The sequence below is a fragment of the Mercenaria mercenaria genome, chromosome 15 (genome assembly GCF_021730395.1).
Source record: "Mercenaria mercenaria strain notata chromosome 15, MADL_Memer_1, whole genome shotgun sequence".
Taxonomy (NCBI): Eukaryota; Metazoa; Mollusca; class Bivalvia; order Venerida; family Veneridae; genus Mercenaria; species Mercenaria mercenaria.
In genome coordinates this window covers 22,772,213-22,792,762 of record NC_069375.1, presented here as the reverse complement: position 1 = coordinate 22,792,762, position 20,550 = coordinate 22,772,213, and the positions used below count along the sequence as shown (strand labels likewise).

General features: G+C 34.5%; 1 protein-coding gene across 1 annotated transcript; it reads left to right on the top strand.

Moving 5' to 3' along the window:
• Positions 1-1,737: 1,737 nt before the first annotated feature.
• Positions 1,738-19,933, top strand: LOC128548733 (uncharacterized). Its single transcript, XM_053524123.1, has 13 exons — positions 1,738-2,342; positions 3,248-3,359; positions 5,528-5,681; positions 6,396-9,629; positions 9,944-10,066; positions 10,822-13,035; positions 13,787-13,884; positions 16,306-16,367; positions 16,794-16,939; positions 17,648-17,753; positions 18,122-18,147; positions 19,385-19,490; positions 19,861-19,933. Exons 1-13 carry the CDS (start codon positions 1,843-1,845, stop codon positions 19,931-19,933), a joined length of 6,954 nt encoding a protein of 2,317 aa, XP_053380098.1. The 5' UTR covers positions 1,738-1,842.
• The last annotated feature ends 617 nt before the right edge of the window (positions 19,934-20,550 follow it).

Sequence of the window (20,550 nt, the reverse complement as noted above, 5' to 3'; positions counted from 1 at the left end):
TTGACAGTCCACTCGGAAACTTGAATATTGTTTCGTTGACCTGACATATTTAAAAATGAGATTTTTCACAATAAAATCTAGACAAAGTTCGCTATATCAAGCCAGTTAGAGCCATCAAACCCCCCCCCCCCCCCCCCCCCCCCCCCCCCCCAAAAAAAAAAAATCATGGCCCTTAAACTTGTTAAGGTTGTCCATTCAAACTCTAGTTTGTTGTATCTTAGAACGTAAAAAATGTATCTGTATAAATTCTATATTTAGTTCGATAGTCAGGCGGAGTGGACGGTTATCTCAAAAGTTATGCTCCTTTGATTAGTCAGGATTTCCATAATTTGCTGTGTCGGCTCGATAATTAGAATATTTGTTTGCATCTCAACCATATTTATACAAAACGCGGTTCATACTCCAATCTAAATTAAGTTTGATAAAAGGCCAGTTTAAATCATTATGTTCAAATTTGTAGCCATTTAATTTTGTTAAATTAATCAAATCATTTTTGTTGGCCCAATTACCTGAAGATTTTTTTCTAAATTAAGTGTAAATTGTGTGTTAATATTGAATTCTGCTCGGATCGGGACTAGAGGGCGTGAACGTTAGATTGCATTTCCACTACGTCCATAAACAGGGTCAATCGGACCGAGTCTGCAACATTTTCGTTGGTGTCGTGTTAGGCAATCTACATGGTTTTCCACTTATTCTTTTTCTTCAACAAAATGTACATCATCTTTCTGTCTTAGTCAGGTTATGTGTGATACACCATTTATTGTCAATGACTGTCACCTACTATTTCTAAAAAAAAATATTTTAATTTCTATCAAATTACCTTTCAAACGCTAAACTTATCATAAATATATGCATATTGGAGTTACTTCCCTTTGTTTTGAGATGTTGAAATATTTGTGATTCCTACATGACGGGAGCATATTCTGGCTGTTTTGCACTCTAGATAGCAAATGTGGTCTCCTCATTTCAAACTAACTGAGTATAGTTTTATCAATAATTTCAAAAGCAAGCATGTTATATATATTTAAGATATCAATGAGTGTGACTATGCAAACGGAGGTTGTCAGGACATTTGTATAAATACAGAGGGTTCGTTTCAATGCAACTGTTCCGGGGAGCGTGAACTGCAGGAAGATGGTGTTTCCTGTGCCGGGGGTAAGTACTTGAATGTTTAATTGTGTATGTGTGTGCCTTTCAAAAAAGTCTGCACTGAAGCTGAAGTTGATATAATGTCTATCAAATACTTACAAAAAAACAACAAACCTCAAAAAACAGTTTTATCATGATTTAATGTAAACGCCCTCACTGTTGAGAATATTATAATACAAAATCATGCTTGAAATGGTACAACATCTATTCAGTGGAGTAAGTATACCATTAATACATTGGTGTACGAATTTTGTCACTTGATCAGATTTTAAATAGATATTTGCGACGAATTGTACTTTTTTTCTAATCCAAAGGTGAAGCAGAAAAGGACACAGTGTTTAAACGGCTAGAAATACCTCGGCAGCTACTTCCAAAGCCATGTTTTACTGTTCTACTTGTCCATTGCACAGATGGTAATGATATCAATATTACCCTCTCTTCAACCTCAGAGTGGTATCGACTGACTTATGATACTGATGTCATGTATACGCTTGGCATAGTCTTTGTGAAAGTGAATGATTTATCAGTTCCAATGTCTCTAAAAGGAATCGAAGTTACTTTAAGAAATGATGAATTCGTCTTTATGGAGTGCAGTACGGGTCGGCACAGGGAACACTCATAGAAAATGATTTGACACCAGAAGACTGTCGATCGTTTGAACTAGTGGAGACTGATTTCTTTGATTTTACCAGCATGGACTCTTTCATGAAAACGTTTCTTTTATCGCTGTTTCCGGCACTTCCTGACTGGTTGAGATTCGAAAAGTCTAGCACTGAAATATTGTCTGTACAAGACATAAAGAGCGATCTAATATATGGCAGAAATATGGATGAGATTTCATGGTGCACAGGGGCGCCCGTATTACCAGACCATTTATACACAGTGTTTAGATTTGATACCGGGTTTACACTTAATGTTATGGGACACCAAGTTGATATTCCTAAACCATTGAATTCTAGGAAATTTTGCTTGATTGTTGACCTTTGTCACGGCTACGGCGGAACAGTGTTTTTAATGATTCCAAAAGAGTCTCGTAATTTCCTGTTGGATCTGAATATTTTTCAGACACTTAAGGAAGAGCAGAATATTCACATCCTTCCTAGAGGAATCGGTATTTCATTAGTAAATGGAATAAATGCTAATTATCATACATTATCTGATGAGCTTTGGAATGGAGATTTGATGTTCACACCGTAAGTATCACTTATGCTCTACTTCTACCGTATTGCTCTGTAAAAGTCAATTTTGTTAAAACAGAGAGGGACGTATATTTGAGTTGAACTTTATGGATACATACTCGGGTGTATTGACTATTATAACAAAATCCCTTTTCGGTCGGCTAAAATATTTGGATAGCCCTTATATCAAACCACAAGCGACATCTGTGTATAATTCAAACCACAACCTATTCTATATACCTGTTTAACCTAACCCTAACCTCTAGACAGAGTATTGTACGCAGGGTTGTAGTTTGAAAACGGTGTGGTTTGAAATAAGGGTTCCCCAAAATATTTTAAGGCATAACCATAAAAAGATCAAATTTATTGTAATTACCTCGTCTGTGACGTTGACAAAAGCATGCATTTCCACAACCGTTAATGAACAGGCTCAATCAACCTGTAACATGTTTTCTTTTATTTGAACTGGGAAGTGTATATTTAAAGGTTCCATGTACAAACACAGACATTTCCTGAATGACCCTCTTCGAAGATTGTTCCAATAATTATAATTTGTAAAGAACATAGCCGTCACAACAAAAATAGCAGAAATGTTTTAGATTATTTCACGAAGATATTACTTGGGTTACTCTTTACTAGAGTTTTAAAGCCATCTTAATTTGACAACAAATATAGGTGCTGATGTTGCAGATTCTAGTTTTCACAATATGATATCGCTTTGTACAAAACTTGTAAAAGCCTTTTTCTCTTTTTCTCTTAATGAGCAGACTTGTTTTCAAAGTAAAGTGGCAGAAATGTTTCTTGGATGACTTTCCGCAAAAATATTTACCTGTTTCAGCCGTAAGACGTATGTTAGCGACCAAAACCCATAATCTATCGTTTTGCACTTGTATCTAATAAGTGTATGTTTAATATTCAAGCTTACTACCGGAAGTGGATTTCTGGATTGGCGGTGACTTGATCAAATATGATGAATATTTTACAGTCGATGGAAATGCAGATATTTATTTAGGCGTTCCGAGTGTGCAGACGGTAAATTTGTTTTTCCTCGCAAGTTACATTCATCAAGTCCTCTTTATTAATCGGTTGCAATAAGCCCCTTACTTACTAGTACCCAATAATAGTCAAGTAAACACAAGTACAAATATTTGAAACGCTTCAAAGATAAGCAGAGTGAACACTATCAAGGATTTTGAAATGTAACTAATCTTTTTTCATACAATGTTTTGTTTTATTTATCTACTATTTTAGTGCATATACAGCAGTGCAACTGCCTATATATTAATATAAGATACGATAAGATAATATTTATTTAAAGTTGTCAAGATAGCAAACAAGAACAACATAATATAAGGTCATGTGAGCTTTTGAATCGAATAAAGAATAACAAACAGTATATATTAAAACAAATGTTTGTTTGTTTGTTTTGGGTTTAACGCCGTTTTTCAACAGTATTTCAGTCATGTAACGGCGGGCAGTTAACCTAACCAGTGTTCCTGGATTCTGTACCAGTACAAACCTGTTCTCCGCAAGTAACTGCCAACTTCCCCACATGAATCAGAGGTGGAGGACTAATGATTTCAGACACAATGTCGTTTATCAAATAGTCACGGAGAACATACGCCCCGCCCGAGGATCGAACTCACGACCCCGCGATCCGTAGACCGACGCTCTACCTACTGAGCTAAGCGGGCGGGCTTAAAACAAATGTATAAAAACTGCAATAATAATGTAGAGATTATTAGTATAATTATAAACTTAATCTAACTTGTTAAGTGGAAAGATATTTTGTCAACACGATGGCCTTTTTAGAGTCAAACTCATAGGATGATCATTTCAGTCAAACATGAAATCCATTCTAGAAAAAGCTCAGTAACTTCATCATTTTCAGTTACAATTTTATCTGTGTCTTTTAAAATAATTTTACTGTATTGTTATTTGATTTACTTGACAAATATGGCTTGACAATTCAGCAAAGATCAGATGACTTACAACCACCAACACATCTCTATTTAAAAACTTTTTCTTTAGGTGTATGACAGTATTTCTTAACATTCTGTCTTTGTTTCATGTTTTAGACTTTTTAATTTTCAAGTATTTTTTTTTTTATTTTTTATATAACATTTTATTTCTCTGTTCTTGTATTGTAATTTGGCATTCGTCTATGCTTTTGTTTTACAGAAACATGTTCATCAATAGCTGATACCACTATTTTCAAAATCATCATGTATAGTGTTTATATCAGCTGATTCTTTAATATGAATATTTTTCAGGTCAGATACATATTCATTTACGTTCAGCTTTCTCAAATTTCTATAATTAAAATAGGGCTTTTCAATTTTGACACTTGTTAATGACAGTATCAATAAGATTATGACAGTCACTTACACATGTTGTTAAGTTCTGGGTCTTCATGCAGAACTCTTTTTAGCTCTCCTGAATTTTATTAAGGGTTAGCTATTAGTAAAGGCGGATGGTCTGGCGTCCGTCGGCCATCGTCCTGCGTCAACATTTTCACTTAAGGATCTTCTTCTCTGAAACTACTGGTCAGATTTACACCAAATAAGGTCAATAGCATTCTGATTGACCTCTATCAAGTTTGTTCAAATAGTTCAAATTATAAAAAAAAGTCATTAGAGGACTTCTTCCCATGAACGATTTGGTGAATGTTCATCAAACTTGATCTGTAGCGTTACTATAAGTTCCTCTCTCCCAGTAGCAGTCAGCACCTTTAAGGGGCCGCTGGGGCTAAAAACGAAAATATCTTTAATCGATCTTTTCTCATGACCTGCCAGATGGATCTTTATCAAACTTTGAACGACATCTTCTCATGAAGTTAATCAAACTTGATGTGTAGCATCATTTAAAAGTCACATACATATTTTGTTCAAATAGGGACGCTTGGCTAAAATGGGGCCACTAGAGTTTAAAATAGAAATACCTTAAAATGACTTCTTCTCATGAACCGCTCGATTGAACATCATCAGACTTGTAACTTAATGTAAGGTCCTCTTCCAAGTTTGTTCAAGTAGGGATGTTTGGCCCTTTAAGGTGCCGATACAGTTAAAAATAAAAAAAAACCTTTCATTGACATCTTCTCTTGAAACTCTTGATAGATCTTTATCACACTTGGTCTTTAGCGTCATTCTAAGTTCCTCTGTGGTACAAATACAAAGTAGAACGGTATTTGTAATTTTCAGATGATGACATCAATTTTTCGAGAAGAATGGACAGGGTTTATTGACATTCAGCTGTCCGTGTCACCAGTCCTTAGATTCAAACTTCTTGGCAAGGACTATTCAGTTTCCCTTCAGCTAGTCACAGCATCATTAAATACTTACATTTCTTTTGGAGGTAAATATTAGGTGAAATCCGTATTAAATAGTGTGATACATACTGCGTTAGTGCACTAACATTTATCCGTTTGTCCGATTGTCATAGTTTTGTCAAGCTTCTTTATGAAAACACATGTACATATATTCTTATGAAATGTCAAAATTGAAAAAGATAGTACTTTATGATGTTTGAGATATATGCAGATGTTTATGTTACTGTTCAAAACTTTAAGATGGTGAGATTATACTATCTACTACATTCAGCTGTGTTTGTTACCCAGGTGTCCGACCGTACCTGAAATAATGCCAAGAGGGTATCCGATTTTCCTTCAGCATGAAAAGCAGACGAGTCGTCATCTTAGCCATAAATATGTCAATGTGACATTAAAATAGATACAGTTAAAATCCCCATTTTTACCACGTCAAGGGGAAAAACTACTTGAGAAAAGCTCATATGCTATTTGTGTGTGGTTTGGTGCTTCTAGCTAAAATGCTTTTTGTAGAATCATTTTCAATTTTGGGCGGATGCATGCACGGACGGACAGACGAACAGCTCGACGGACAACACCAAATCTATATCCCTCCACTTTCGCCGGAGGATAACAAAATAATACTACATTTCGGAAAACATACATGAAATAATGGCATATTACACTAAATAAGAAAAAATCCTCCGAGTAGGTAAAACAAGGTATGAACATAATTATAGTGTATTTAACGTCTATTAATTTAGGCTCTAATCGGAAATGGTGTGGCGAAGATTCAAATCCTCAAGGCATATTTCTGTTTGCAATGATTGAAATTAACCCGTTTAAAGGTGTACCTGTCCTCGAAGATATTGTGTTTTCATCCACAAATCGTTTACACTTGTATGTGACTACAGACCCGCAAGAAAGTCATCTTGAAGAAATAAATTTGAACATAACAAATGATATATTAGAACTAGACAAACTGCTTAGCAACACTGTATCCATTCTTGAAGAGGCGATCAACAACATGGAACTGGCACTATCGGGCGCTATAAAAGCGATCTTTGTTGAAGTAAAAGGGAGCGTGGTAGAAATGAAGAAAATAATAAATATAAATTTTAACGATTTCCTATCTGGAAATTTAGAAGAGCTAAAAGGGCACTTGGAAGATACTCAACAAAAGTTTTATCAAATAAGGACTGCTGTTTACAACTTTGCCGATGAAACTGAATTTATTGTCAGTGAAGCGAAAGATAACTTCACAAATTTACTCGGAAGCCACGTCCAAATCATTGAAGAAATTATCCGAAACATTTCTAATCATATCACAAAAAGTACTATCTCATCGGTTGGAAACTACACAGGGTTTGGTTTTAAGTTCACAACGGACTGGAAAATATTTGGATTAAAACTATTTGGCTTTGATTTCGAAATTGTTTATTCAAAGGGAGATTTATATGGATGCAGCCGATTTGAGAAAGTAAAACAGCTCCTTGATGGAGAAACTGCTTTACGTGTTTTAGGTAGGGCATCCAGGGAGTACAAGCTGGGATATTTTCTAAAATATGAAAAAGGTTTTGGTTTAGGCGGAGCCTTTGCTATACACTCTAATAATGTTATTTTACATTTGCAAGCGTTTGTAAGTATGCTCGGAATAAAAGCAACTGGAGACATTTTCATCAGCAAAAATGGTATATATTTCTATTTAGAAGGTAATATCTGGGATATTTTTCTCGTTCAAATAGAAGTTACAGCCGAGGTTGGAAAAGAGTGGTATCAGCTGACATTTAATCTTCGTGGCCGTTTTGTTGCAAAGGCGAGGAAAAGGCGTCATTTGCAAGTAAATACTGAAACTTCGGCAGTGCGATATAGAAATATGGGTGTGTTTCGAAAAGCGAGAAAAAGGCGACAGGTTCAGTCTGATAGCTCTTCCTTTCAAGACAGTTACCTAGATGCTTTAAAAAAGGCCATACGTCTGGTATCTGAAGACGCACAGAAACGATTGTCCCAAGCTCAAGCAGCACTAACATCTGCACAAAGTGGTTTGACAAAGGCACAGAACTGGCTGGATGAAAAGCAAACTGCCGTTAGACATGCCAGTATCATATTTGACAATGCAGTTGAGAAGCTTGAAAGAGCAAAGGAAAAACTTGAAGAAGCGAAGGGACCGTTAAAAGAAGCGATAAAAAAATTGGAAGCCGCACAAAAATCTGTCGATAATCTTTGTAGAATAAGAACATGTTCGACAATATGCATTCCTGGAGTTAAATGTGGAATTTGTTATATAAGGGTTTGGTTTATTAAGGTACCATACCCTTGTTGCAGATTAACAAGTTGTATGATAAGATTTCCTGATCCTCTTTGTGTTATTGCTAATATAGCTTGTATGATTTTACGAGCGGCCGTTTATATATTGTTAGAAATCGCAAAAATATTTGTTAGAGTAGCAATGTTGGCTTTTGACGTCGCTAAAGCAGCAGTAACTGCAGCACATTTTGTTGTAGACATGTCTCGTGTTGTCCTAGTGGTAGCGGAAGGAATATTAGAACTAGCAAAAACTGGTCTTGAAGTCGCAAAAAGCATCTTGGAGGTCGCTAAAGTTGCACTGGAAGGAGTAAAATTAGTAATAGGTGCCGCAGCTAAGGTACTTGAGTTTGTTATAGAATATGGTTTGAAAAATATAATAGACGTTCGAAACTGTGGATTTAATATTGAATTGTCCACTCAGGACTTGCCGGCTTTTGAGGTTTCGTGTGAAGTAAACGCCTTTCGGTTGGGTTGGAGAAAAATTAAATTGAAAATAAACTTTAAAAACATTGTACAGAGTATATGGCAGGCAGCGAGGGCAACAATAAAAGCTATCATTGACATTTTTGGTGGAATTTTTTCTGGAAGGAAACGAAGGGACATTGAATTTGATGCGTCCTCACGTATACATGTGCTGCTCCGGAAGATACGGGAATCAGGTGGTTTAAACAACACTGATACATATTTTAATGAAACTATTGATATCGTGAACAATATTACAGGTTTTCGTGATACAGGAGACAGTGATTCTGATAACAGAATAGAGCTCTTTCGTGAAAAATGTATAACAATAACTGTTATACAGGACTTCATGCAGGATGCCTTTGATTCCTTGCAATATATTGTAAACGAATCAAAATCTTATATTGATGAGATTGACAATGTAAATATGCAGTTACAAGAATACAACATTATTAATTCAACGACTGCCAATGTTACTGTGGACAGTGTGGGAATAAATACAGAATATGCTGTTTACAATTATAACATGACAGAGGAAGATATAGACAGGGCTATAAATGATTCAAAAACGGCAGCAGCTGACGATCCATTGTTTACTGAAATACAGTCAGCAGCAAATATTTCTGCACAAATCGTTGATGCGGAAAAAAAAGCGGTTGAATCTGTAAATTACCAAAGCGCTTGGTTTTCCTCAATGAAAAATATGACGAGAGAATACTTTAATGAATCAGAGTGTGAAGATTTCCAAGACTGCATTTTCTATTCAATTTCAAACTTGTATGCCCTCTACGAATCCGAAGATCTTCCAAATATAACGAACATACAGAAATCTATTCTAGAATTGGAAAGGATATTGTTAGAAACGTTTCAGAACGAATCTTCATCAATAATGGATACTTCAGTAGCTATGGGGTATATTGTCAGTCATATCAACGATCTTGTTAGTATGAATTTGTTCTGTTCAGAAGCCCCGCAGTTTCTAACACTTCTACAAAACCAAACTGCATTGAACGGTAGCGATGTTCAATTTTACTGCCATGTTACTGGCGATCCGAAACCAAATTACTCTTGGCTTAAGAACGACACAATTATTCCCGGGGAATTTTCAAGCAGGATAACTATTACAGACGTCACAGACAAGGACACATTTGACAAATACAACTGCGTGGCTGGAAACGTGGTGGCTAACGTAACGTCTAATGGTGGCTACATTACTGTTGTCCTGGAAGGTAATTCCACTAGATATTTTCTTTATGGCTTTAATCTAAAATAAAATTTCTATACGTTCTGTTATACAATAATGTGTCTTAGCTTTGCATCAAATAACTATATTTGATAAACTCTTTTATACAAGGTCAAATATGCGCTTAAATCATCTGTAAAGACAAACTACCTGACTGTCAAAGTTCCGAGTTAAACATTTGCAATGCATTATCTGTTATTTAAGATAATCATATTTTTGTTGTTTAAATTATGTCATCTTTATTGTCGTATTCTGTATATACAGATTTAACACACTTAAAAAATTACATTTAAAACTCAGATGAAGACGAATGCCTGACTGAGGGTAGTTATTGTCAACATGTTTGCAACAACACGATTGGATCATACGTATGTTCTTGCTTTACTGGGTATATGCTTGAGGAGGATGGTATATCATGTTCAGGTATGATCCAAGGGGTGTCAAAAAAAGACCCGGAAAAGTGCTCTAGTATCTTTATTGCTGGTCCTATTTTGCTAAAACTTGACAATATGATGGATAAAAACATATTAATTGTGAATATTTAAATAACCAATTTCAGGACATGCATTATTTATCGTCTTTATGGCAACGCCACTACCTCTAAAACTACCCACTGTCATATCACACACAGTTAATACAACTCGTGATAACAAGTGATCGAATGATTGAACTTTTTCATGAGAGGTAATGAAATGTGCAACAACTCGCTCGTCCGCTTGCAATAACAAAAATGAAAAGACAGAAATACATTAGTCCAATTATGATGACACTTCACCCGCAATTCTGAACTCAAAGACTACTGTGGTGATAGTAAAAGCAATCTTTAAGAAGATCATTTTGAAGCATACAGCGCAAACAATCAAAGTAATAGCAGACTCGGGTTGTTTCAGTCTGTTCGTGAGAATTATTAAAAAGTGCATCATCTTTCACTATTCCTTGCTCTGGATTAAGCAAGCGGAACTCTGTCATTCAAACATACTGTATAGACTCCATCATCCAAAGGGAACAGAAAAAATGATAATACTGAGTTCATGTAATGTGACATTACACTGATAACATTTCTGAGAAAATACAAAAAGGATTTTCAATATTATAAAGTTAGAAAAAAAGTCATGAATAGAAACATTAAATAAGCAACCATAATATAAGTAAACAAGAAAATTAAATCATATCTTCAGATTCGAATGAATGCAATGAAGACAATGGGGGTTGCGATCAAACGTGCAATAACACTGAAGGATCATTCACGTGTTCTTGTAATGATGGATACGAACTACAAACTGATGCGAGAACATGCACAGATATAAACGAATGTCTGACAAACAGGGGAGGATGCCAGCACAAGTGCATTAACAATGAAGGATCTTTCGCGTGTTCATGTGTTGATGGATACAAATTAAATACTGATGGGGCAACATGCATTGATATAAACGAATGTTTGACAAACAATGGAGGATGTCAACACAAGTGCATCAACGAGAATGGATCATTCACGTGTTCTTGCGATGATGGATACGAACTACATACTGATGGGACAACGTGCATTGATATAAACGAATGTTTGACAAACAATGGAGGATGTCAACACAAGTGCATCAACGAGAATGGATCATTCACGTGTTCTTGCGATGATGGATACGAACTACATACTGATGGGACAACGTGCATTGATATAAACGAATGTGTGACAAACAATGGAGGATGCCAACACAAGTGCATTAACGAGGAAGGATCGTTCACGTGTTCCTGTGATGATGGATACGAAATAGGTACTGATGACAGAACGTGTAATGATATCAACGAGTGTCAAACAGACAATGGAGGATGCCAACACAAGTGCAATAATGAGGAGGGATCATTCACGTGTTCTTGTGATGATGGATACAAACTGCATACGGATAGGACAACATGCTTTGATATAAACGAATGTTTGACAAACAATGGAGGATGTCACCACAAGTGCATTAACGAGGAAGGATCATTCACATGTTCTTGCGATGATGGATACGAACTACATACTGATGAGAGAACATGCACAGATATAAATGAGTGTCTAACTGGGAATGGAGGATGCGAACACAAGTGCACTAACGAAGAAGGATCATTCACGTGTTCCTGTGATGATGGATACGAACTACATACTGATGGGACAACATGCATTGATATAAACGAATGTCTGACAGACAAGGGAGGATGCCAACACATGTGCATTAACGAGGAAGGATCGTTCACGTGTTCTTGCGATGATGGATACGAACTACATACTGATGAGAGAACATGCACAGATATAAATGAGTGTCTAACAGGGAATGGAGGATGCCAACACAAGTGCATTAACGAGAATGGATCATTCACGTGTTCCTGTGATGATGGATACGAACTACATACTAACGAGAGAACGTGTAATGATATAAACGAGTGTCAAACAGACAATGGAGGATGCCAACAAAAGTGCAATAATGAGGAAGGATCATTCACATGTTCTTGCGATGATGGATACAAACTACATACGGATAGGACAAAATGCTTTGATATAAACGAATGTTTGACAAACAATGGAGGATGTCAACACAAGTGCATCAACGAGGAAGGATCAGTCACATGTTCTTGCGATGATGGATACGAACAACATACCGATGGGACAACTTGCATTGATATAAACGAATGTCTGACAAACAAGGGAGGATGCCAACACAAGTGCATTAACGAGGAAGGATCGTTCACGTGTTCATGTGATGAGGGTTACGACATACACACTGATGAGAGAACGTGCAATGATATAAACGAGTGTCTAACAGGGAATGGAGGATGCCAACACAAGTGCGTTAACGAAGATGGATCGTTCACGTGTTCATGCGACGAAGGATACGAACTACATACGGATGGGACAACATGCATTGATATAAACGAATGTTTGACAAACAATGGAGGATGTCAACACAAGTGCACCAACGAGAATGGATCATTCACGTGTTCTTGCGATGATGGATACGAACTACATACTGATGGGACAACGTGCATTGATATAAACGAATGTTTGACAAACAATGGAGGATGTCAACACAAGTGCATCAACGAGAATGGATCATTCACGTGTTCTTGCGATGATGGATACGAACTACATACTGATAGGACAACGTGTATTGATATAAACGAATGTCTGACAGACAAGGGAGGATGCCAACACAAGTGCGTTAACAAAGATGGATCATTCACGTGTTCTTGCGACGAAGGTTACGAACTACATACAAATGGGACAACATGCATTGATATAAACGAATGTGATACTGACAACGGAAAATGTGAAGATAGCTGCTACAATTTTTTTGGAACATATACCTGTGCATGCCCAGTTAAACATATTTTGGAAACGGATGGACTGACATGCAAAGGTTTGTATTCTTTCAATTCAGTGTTAACGGTTTAAGAAATCAGTTAAGTGGAAGAAACGTATGTGTTAGCTCAACTGTAGTATTGGAAATATCATGAAGCATGGACTTTTCTACAATAAATTATGAAAATCGCATAAATGAACGTAGGGTCTGCATAAGTAATTTCTCGCTAAGAACCAATTGATGGATATTTACGAATTTTCTCAAGTCTGTTAACAATCTTCTGTTTTGTTTTCACTTATTTAAAGACAGCTAGGGCAAAAAAAAGCGAAAGTAAACCTATCGAACGACTTCTTCCCTTGACCACTTGCTGCATTTCCCCAAACTTGGTCGGAAGCATTCTTTTATAAAACATTCTCAAGTATGTCCAGTTGTTTATTTAGCATCGCATAGGAGCCGCTATAGCTAAAAATTCATTTAAATGATGGAGTTTCAAATAATTCAATTTAAGTCCACACAATGGTTACCAGACAGCATTTTAAGGCTGAAAGGTTAGGGTCAGGTGAGAGTTCTCTTGGTTGAAATATTCACTAGTATACTGAATTGAACTGCTTTAAATGTTTGCTAACAGCTGATTATTGTTTCATAAATGAGATCTTTTTTTTCATTTTCATTTGAATTGTATATATTCTTCAATTAGAATATATTGGAAATTGAATTTCTATGTTTCTACATTTGTTATAATTTTAAAATCAAGTACATTATATAAGGAACGGCCTTCATATAGTCTGCGTTATTATTCTTTTTACAGACGCCAGTAAGCAGTCTCTGTCATCATCAATAAGACTTACCTTAGATGACGAAACAGCTGTTTCAAACTACACGGTATACATTGAAATACGGAAAATGGTAAATACATCTTATGTATAAATCGATTCTATATATACTAACTTTAGTCAATCACAACTGGGTTATCTGTAACTAAATGTTATTTTGTTGTGTAACATGCCACTTATCTTAATGTTAAAGGAAAACGTTTTGCAGAATAGCCATTAATTTTAACACGCTGTGATTAAAGTTACTTTTCAACAAGCTGCAGTACAATACTAGATTAGCTCCTAGACTATGATATATCATTTTCTTAATTTTTGTTTTTAAAATTGTGAATGTAGCCAGTCAATATTCAATAACATTACAATCACTTCCATGAGAAAATCTCTAAGTTTGACTGGCATTTGTCACTATTACATAGAATAAAAGAAAAATTACAAAAGTTTGTAATATATTATTTTTTATCAGTCGAGTGGATAGTCTGGTACAACACAAATTGTTTTATAATATATACATATCAGTGTTCTTGCAAAGACTTTAAAAAATGTTTCATTCAGCTCACAGTCATTGCATTCTTGCAACTTGCTTTCAAATATTTGACATTCATTTATTATCATCTATTAAATCCGAGCCGATATGCTGGTTTCGTTTGTGATACTTGAAGCATAACCGTTGTCACCTGTGCTCGTAATTCACGTCATACGAATGACACAGTGCGCATTTTTAAAAAGTCAATTACTCGGTTTCAAACTTATGAACAACCATTTTTCGAATGGCTCTCAAAGTTATGTTTTTAAACAATTGGACGTAAACGATTTTTTTACGTTCTTCGCATAATGTTCATCGATACAAACCTACGTGTTGATGTCAGATCATAGAAACAGACATGTATACACCGTAGAGGCAACATTTTTCACATGAAACGTGGTATTACCGTTAGTGGGTCATAAGTGTTAAAACTAAGCTGGTCAATTTTTCAAACTATATTAAACCTTGTAAACATTCTATATAGATGCTAAAGTTTTGACATGCGCTAACTTTACTTTAATCATATTTTATTGTATATATTATATATTCACACATATATACATCGCATTCAATGCAAGCATTAAATCAATTACATAAAAATGGGTTGAGCCAAAAGTTATTTCAACATTATCTAGGGCCCTCCCCAAAACAGTCAGTTTATAAGTAGCTCAAAAGTAATGTGTTAAGAATGTGTGGTTGGTTGTACAATTTCAAGATTGTAACAACAATTAAAGATTTTGGAAAATATGCATTGAAAAGACGTTAAGTATTGAAAAGAAGTTAAATAGATATCAAACAAAATGTTATAAAAATACGAAAAATGATATATACAATATATATATTTGGTATATATATGAGACAAGACACAGCGACCTAGTTTTTAACCCCGGAATAACCAATTCCGAACTTGATTAGCTTTAATTCAGATCAGGTAGACAATGTAGTCTCTATTTATGTTTTTCCTACAATTTGACATTAGCTATTAACCTTATTCCAGGTAACATAGTTTTGCATTTGCATATATGAAAAATTCTAAGTTTCCTCTTGAAAATGTGGCATCTAGAGTATTTACAAAGTTTTTATAATTTGATAAATTAACCTTATTCCTGACTACAATGACCCATATTTACCACTTGGCCGAGATATAAGGAAACTTACATTCTGCCAAAGTTACATGTAAATTAAATATTAAATGTAACCTCGCGTATGTTAATATGAGTTGACCTTCTGACATAGTATTTAACATAGATGAACCAACATCTTTTTTTCTTCATGCATTTACCAAGGCACACATACTGCCTCGGTTTTATATAAGTGAGGAAAGTTTTACCCCTAGTAGTAATGGATGTTTATCTATGATTTGTGCCCTAATGTCGTAATTTATGGTGATCAAGTACCAATTACTTGCACGTTCTAACCATGTGTCATTAAGAATGGACCACAATTATGTCCTCTAGAGATAATGGTGACCGGCTGTAGATAATCAGACGGACACAAGACAATCATATGTGAGGTAAAATAATCAAACAAATAGAAACGTGACCTAATGTTTAAGTTTCCAGAATTGTAATTATAAAAACTTTGAGAAGATCTGTCATTTTTTTGCTACTCCACTGTCCATCTTTACATCAGTTTAGGCGTGTACATCACTAAAAGTAGGCGTTTCTCAAAATCTTTTAAGCGACACTGTTAAACAGCATCTCTATGTTTTTTGGTATCGTTGAAGAAAAAAATATTATATTAAAACTTAAATGAAATGAAAACCTGACGGTAAAACCCGTAACATAACTATTAAATTCTTATGTATCAAATTTAAATAATTTATCAGTTAATTAAACAGTTTATACAGCTAATATTGTGTGGTGTCTAGTTAGACGTTTTGTTCAATATATGTTAACAGTTAGACTTGCACCTCGTTTATGTTTTATCAACAGTAGATATTTGTATGTCACATGCTAATTTATTTTTCAGTTGGAACTTTACTTTAGCACAGTCACTGCAGCACCAATATCTGTTTTTGTCAACAGTTTAAGGTTTGTTACAGTTTCTCCACAAATATGACGTCATAATACAATAAAACATAATTATAGAACAGCAAACTGGTTATGTTGTCTGTATCGTCTCCGTTACCATGCAGGGTTATATTTTTATAAGACAGGACTTCTAAAATTACAATATATAACAGTAATCACTTTGTTAATTATCAGTAAATCATTGGGAATTACTCCTCGTAAATTGTTTATTTATTTTGTTGGGTTTAACGTCGCACCGACACAATTATAGGTCATATGGCGACTTTCCAGCTTTGATGGTGGAAAAAGACCCCAGGTGCCCCTCCGTGCATTATTTCATCTTATATTGAGCTGTCAAATTTTTACAATGGTATACAAACTAACATATTACCTTCAGTGACTGACAACGTTTAATTAAGTACTTGTACTCGTACATATATCTTTCAGACGGGGAAGTGTTATTGCAGACTATACTGTTGTATTTGATGAGAAAGATGTGAATGGAACAGCAGATTTAATTGTTCAAGCAATAATAGATTTAGAGGACAGTGGAACTCTTTTGTTTGATGAAAAACAAATCCATGCCAAATCACGTAAGTATTTAAGAAATAATATATAGCAAAACCGTGCAGCCCACGTGAAATTATTACGACCGACGTATTACCGCCCATCGTGCATTAATAGTGTTTAAACATGGTTTTGCTATAAATTATTTCGTTTCTAATATGTCCTTTATTATAAAATTTATATCAAACATGACAGAACTGTTTCTTCAGGCATGTATAGCGCCAAATGGTAGACCGTCACGCTCCTTTGTTTACCGGAAATGTTAATACGTCTTGCGGAATAGTTCCATTTGGGCGCAAATGATGGCGAATTATGTGCAGCTAATAACCAATTCAGTGTGTGTAAATTAATCAAGACAATTATGTTATGTGACATTTTGTTTTAAATATGTTTCTAAGTAAAATATTTGATCAAATTCAAATTCACGATAGGTACATGGCGTTAAGTACCCGTAGCACGTCGACGTGACGTCAACATAATTTTGTTGTGATAATTAAAGCATTGTTAGTCATATTAGAATTCTTGTTAATAACTTAAACTATTCACATTAAAAAGACACAATCTATAATTTACTTTCTATTAATGAATCATAGAATATTATCAAGCTTTATACGAAAGTGTGTCTGATAACCTTCTAACTAGAATTCTTTCTTCTTCAATATGTGCATATGTTTACATTTCCATTGTTTCCTGTTGAACTTTTGAAACTTATAAGAAAAAATAATATATTTTAGTTTTACCGGTCAGCGCTACAGATCCATGTGATGTTCGTGAAAAACTAGCTGGTCAGTGTGAAGAAGGTTCTTATTGTGAAGTTGTTGGCAGATATCCAAGTTGTCGGTAATACACAATGAGCAAATCATTGATACAAAATATTACTATGAGAGAAATACCGATATACGGAGAGATAGAAAATGAAAAAGGAAATACCTTTTAAAAATTTTCGCTGTTCATAAATATTATTAACAGTTTATACATGGATACCGATAAAAAAAAAAATTACTCTCAGTGTCCGAGAATAAAAAAATAGTCTACATAGAAATAAGATATTACTTAATAAGACATAAATGGAAATAATTTTGTTTTAATATTGCAAACGTAAATAATCTTAATATTTAAATATTGCGAAAATATTAGAGTAGATAGAGTGTACATATATTTAGCGTTATACATAGATATTTGTTGATAATGCATGTATTTACTTTCAGAAAAGTATCGGTTTCCATTTACAAAGGTAAGAACTATTTAAACATGCTGCTGTTAAAAGAAAGTGAGGGAATATTCAAGAAACAACAATTTGATTTTCAATATATAGATCACTAATGACTCCGACAGCTAACGTTATCAATATATTTCTGTACGGAATATCAAACTAGACCCAAAAATACATATTTTGAATATGAGACTTTCCTAAATATGACTTCGTGGGTATATTTTTATTGTTTTGTCGTTATTTATTCATTATTGACCAATATCAATGTTTGTTCAGTTTTACAAATACTGCTAAAGGCAGCAGGGTATATTGGTATTTGCAGCATTGACAGGTTTAATTTCACGGGTCAGGCAAAGTGCCCTCTTTTTGAGAAAAACAGCTACTTTTCAGAGTTTATCCAATTTATTTATGTACAATGGATTCATTAGAAGGAAACAACAATATCATGAGGCAATATAAAATATAATATGTTTCTTAAATTAGAAATAAGTGTTTTTTCTGCTTAAAATGTCGTTTTGGCGATTATTTGGGTAATATCATCACTGGGTACATTTAGTTTTGATTGTTTCTCATCAGTACTAATTAATGTCCTGCCGGTTATCAGTTTATTTGGCATTTTGAAGTGAAGACTGCATTCAATTTAATATGTATCTACTTCATTATTCTTATCTCATTTTATACTTATAAATTTATTTATTCCGAGGAATTCTTTACTTTACTTACAATGTATTGATTGTTCTGAAACACTGTAAATAAGCAAGAAAATACATGTAGCCAAAAATGTACTGGAAGGAATGTTAGGGTACATAATTCGACTTGTTTTATCAGCATCACTGTCGTTTTCGAAACTGAAGTTTCACTGGTTGGTATTGTCAATAAGAATGATATTCCGAGTTACATGAAGCCTCTTGCATATACTTATTATTTGCGGAATACATTTGCAAACGAATATAGAAAAAAAATAGAATTAGTTATAGGGGCCCGTGCATTTAAAAGCTAAACAATGCATTAAAAGTTAGGAGATCAGAAATCTAGTCCAGACTAAAGAGAGTCTGTTGACTATGAGTTACATTTTCCGCTGATTTATCTCCAGCTAAATGTTTATAGCACACTTATCAGGTGTAACAATAATGTTATAAATATATCAAGCCCAAAAATGGCCAACCGTGTTTACTCAGGATAAGTGCACTCTAGAAATATTTAATAGAAGGCACAGAACAGAAATCAACCTTAGTAATCCTTTTTTGACCACTTTCAGATAATAACATAGTATATGTTGTGATTGGCGTGGTTGGTTTCCTGTTCGTATTAGTGCTGCTGACGTTGTGTGCCCGAAAGATAAGATTATCTCGAAATAAAGACAGGTAGGCATTACTTCTGGTATTTAAACGAATATATTCTGTTTATACAACTCTTATAGTAATGAGCTAAATATAGGCATGGGACTTCTGTGCATTAACCTAATTCATTTTATCAAAGATAAAAAATTAACACCTCTTATAAATTGACGACTAAGAATAGCCATTGTATATTCTCTTTAGACTATAGCTCAACACGTTTGGCCAAACAGACACCAGAAACATTTGTAATGTAAAGTAGAGCATGAACTGTTATATAATCACTTTCTAGTTGGATAGCTTAATGGTTCTGTATACAATGTATTTTGTCATTTTAATTGCAATGGTCGGTAAATTACTTTTTCAATTATGTTGTGTATTTTTATGACAATTACAGACACTTGAATGGGATGACAACGAATTCCAGTGAATCAGTGCAAGAGTTAGGTATGCTTTTATTTAAGAAATAAGTTATAGCAAAAGAGTGTTTTAACACTATTTATGCACGATGGACGGTTATACGTCGGGCATAATAATTTCACGAGGGCGCATCCCGAGTGAAATTATTTGTACGACGTATAACCGCCCGAGTGTATAGTGTTAAAACACGGTTTTGCTATAAATTATTTCGATTCTTATATGCCCTTAATCTAAAACAGTAGATAAAATATAGTAGCGCTCTTTCTTGGTCGCAACAAAAACATTCACGGAACCGCACGTTAACGTGACGTCATTCTAGCATAAGAGTGTTTTAACAGAGAAAAGCATATTAGAATGTTGCAGAAAATGGCATGATTGATTTAATAGCGTTTGTGTTATACACAGAGCAGTCAGTTTTGTTTTGGAAATGTTATCGTTTAGATAAAAATATATGAAAATAATATTTTAGAATATATTTACAGAAACGGATTGGCAAAATTTATATGTATCCTCGGGGTGCGCATATATCGTTGAAAAAATATTTACGTAGAACATTTTACGCCTGAGCGATTTTCCAGGAAAAAAAGATATGAACAGGTAAATGTCATTTGAAATACTCACAATTAACGAAAAATTCGTTATCTTATTATTCCTAAACAGTAACTTT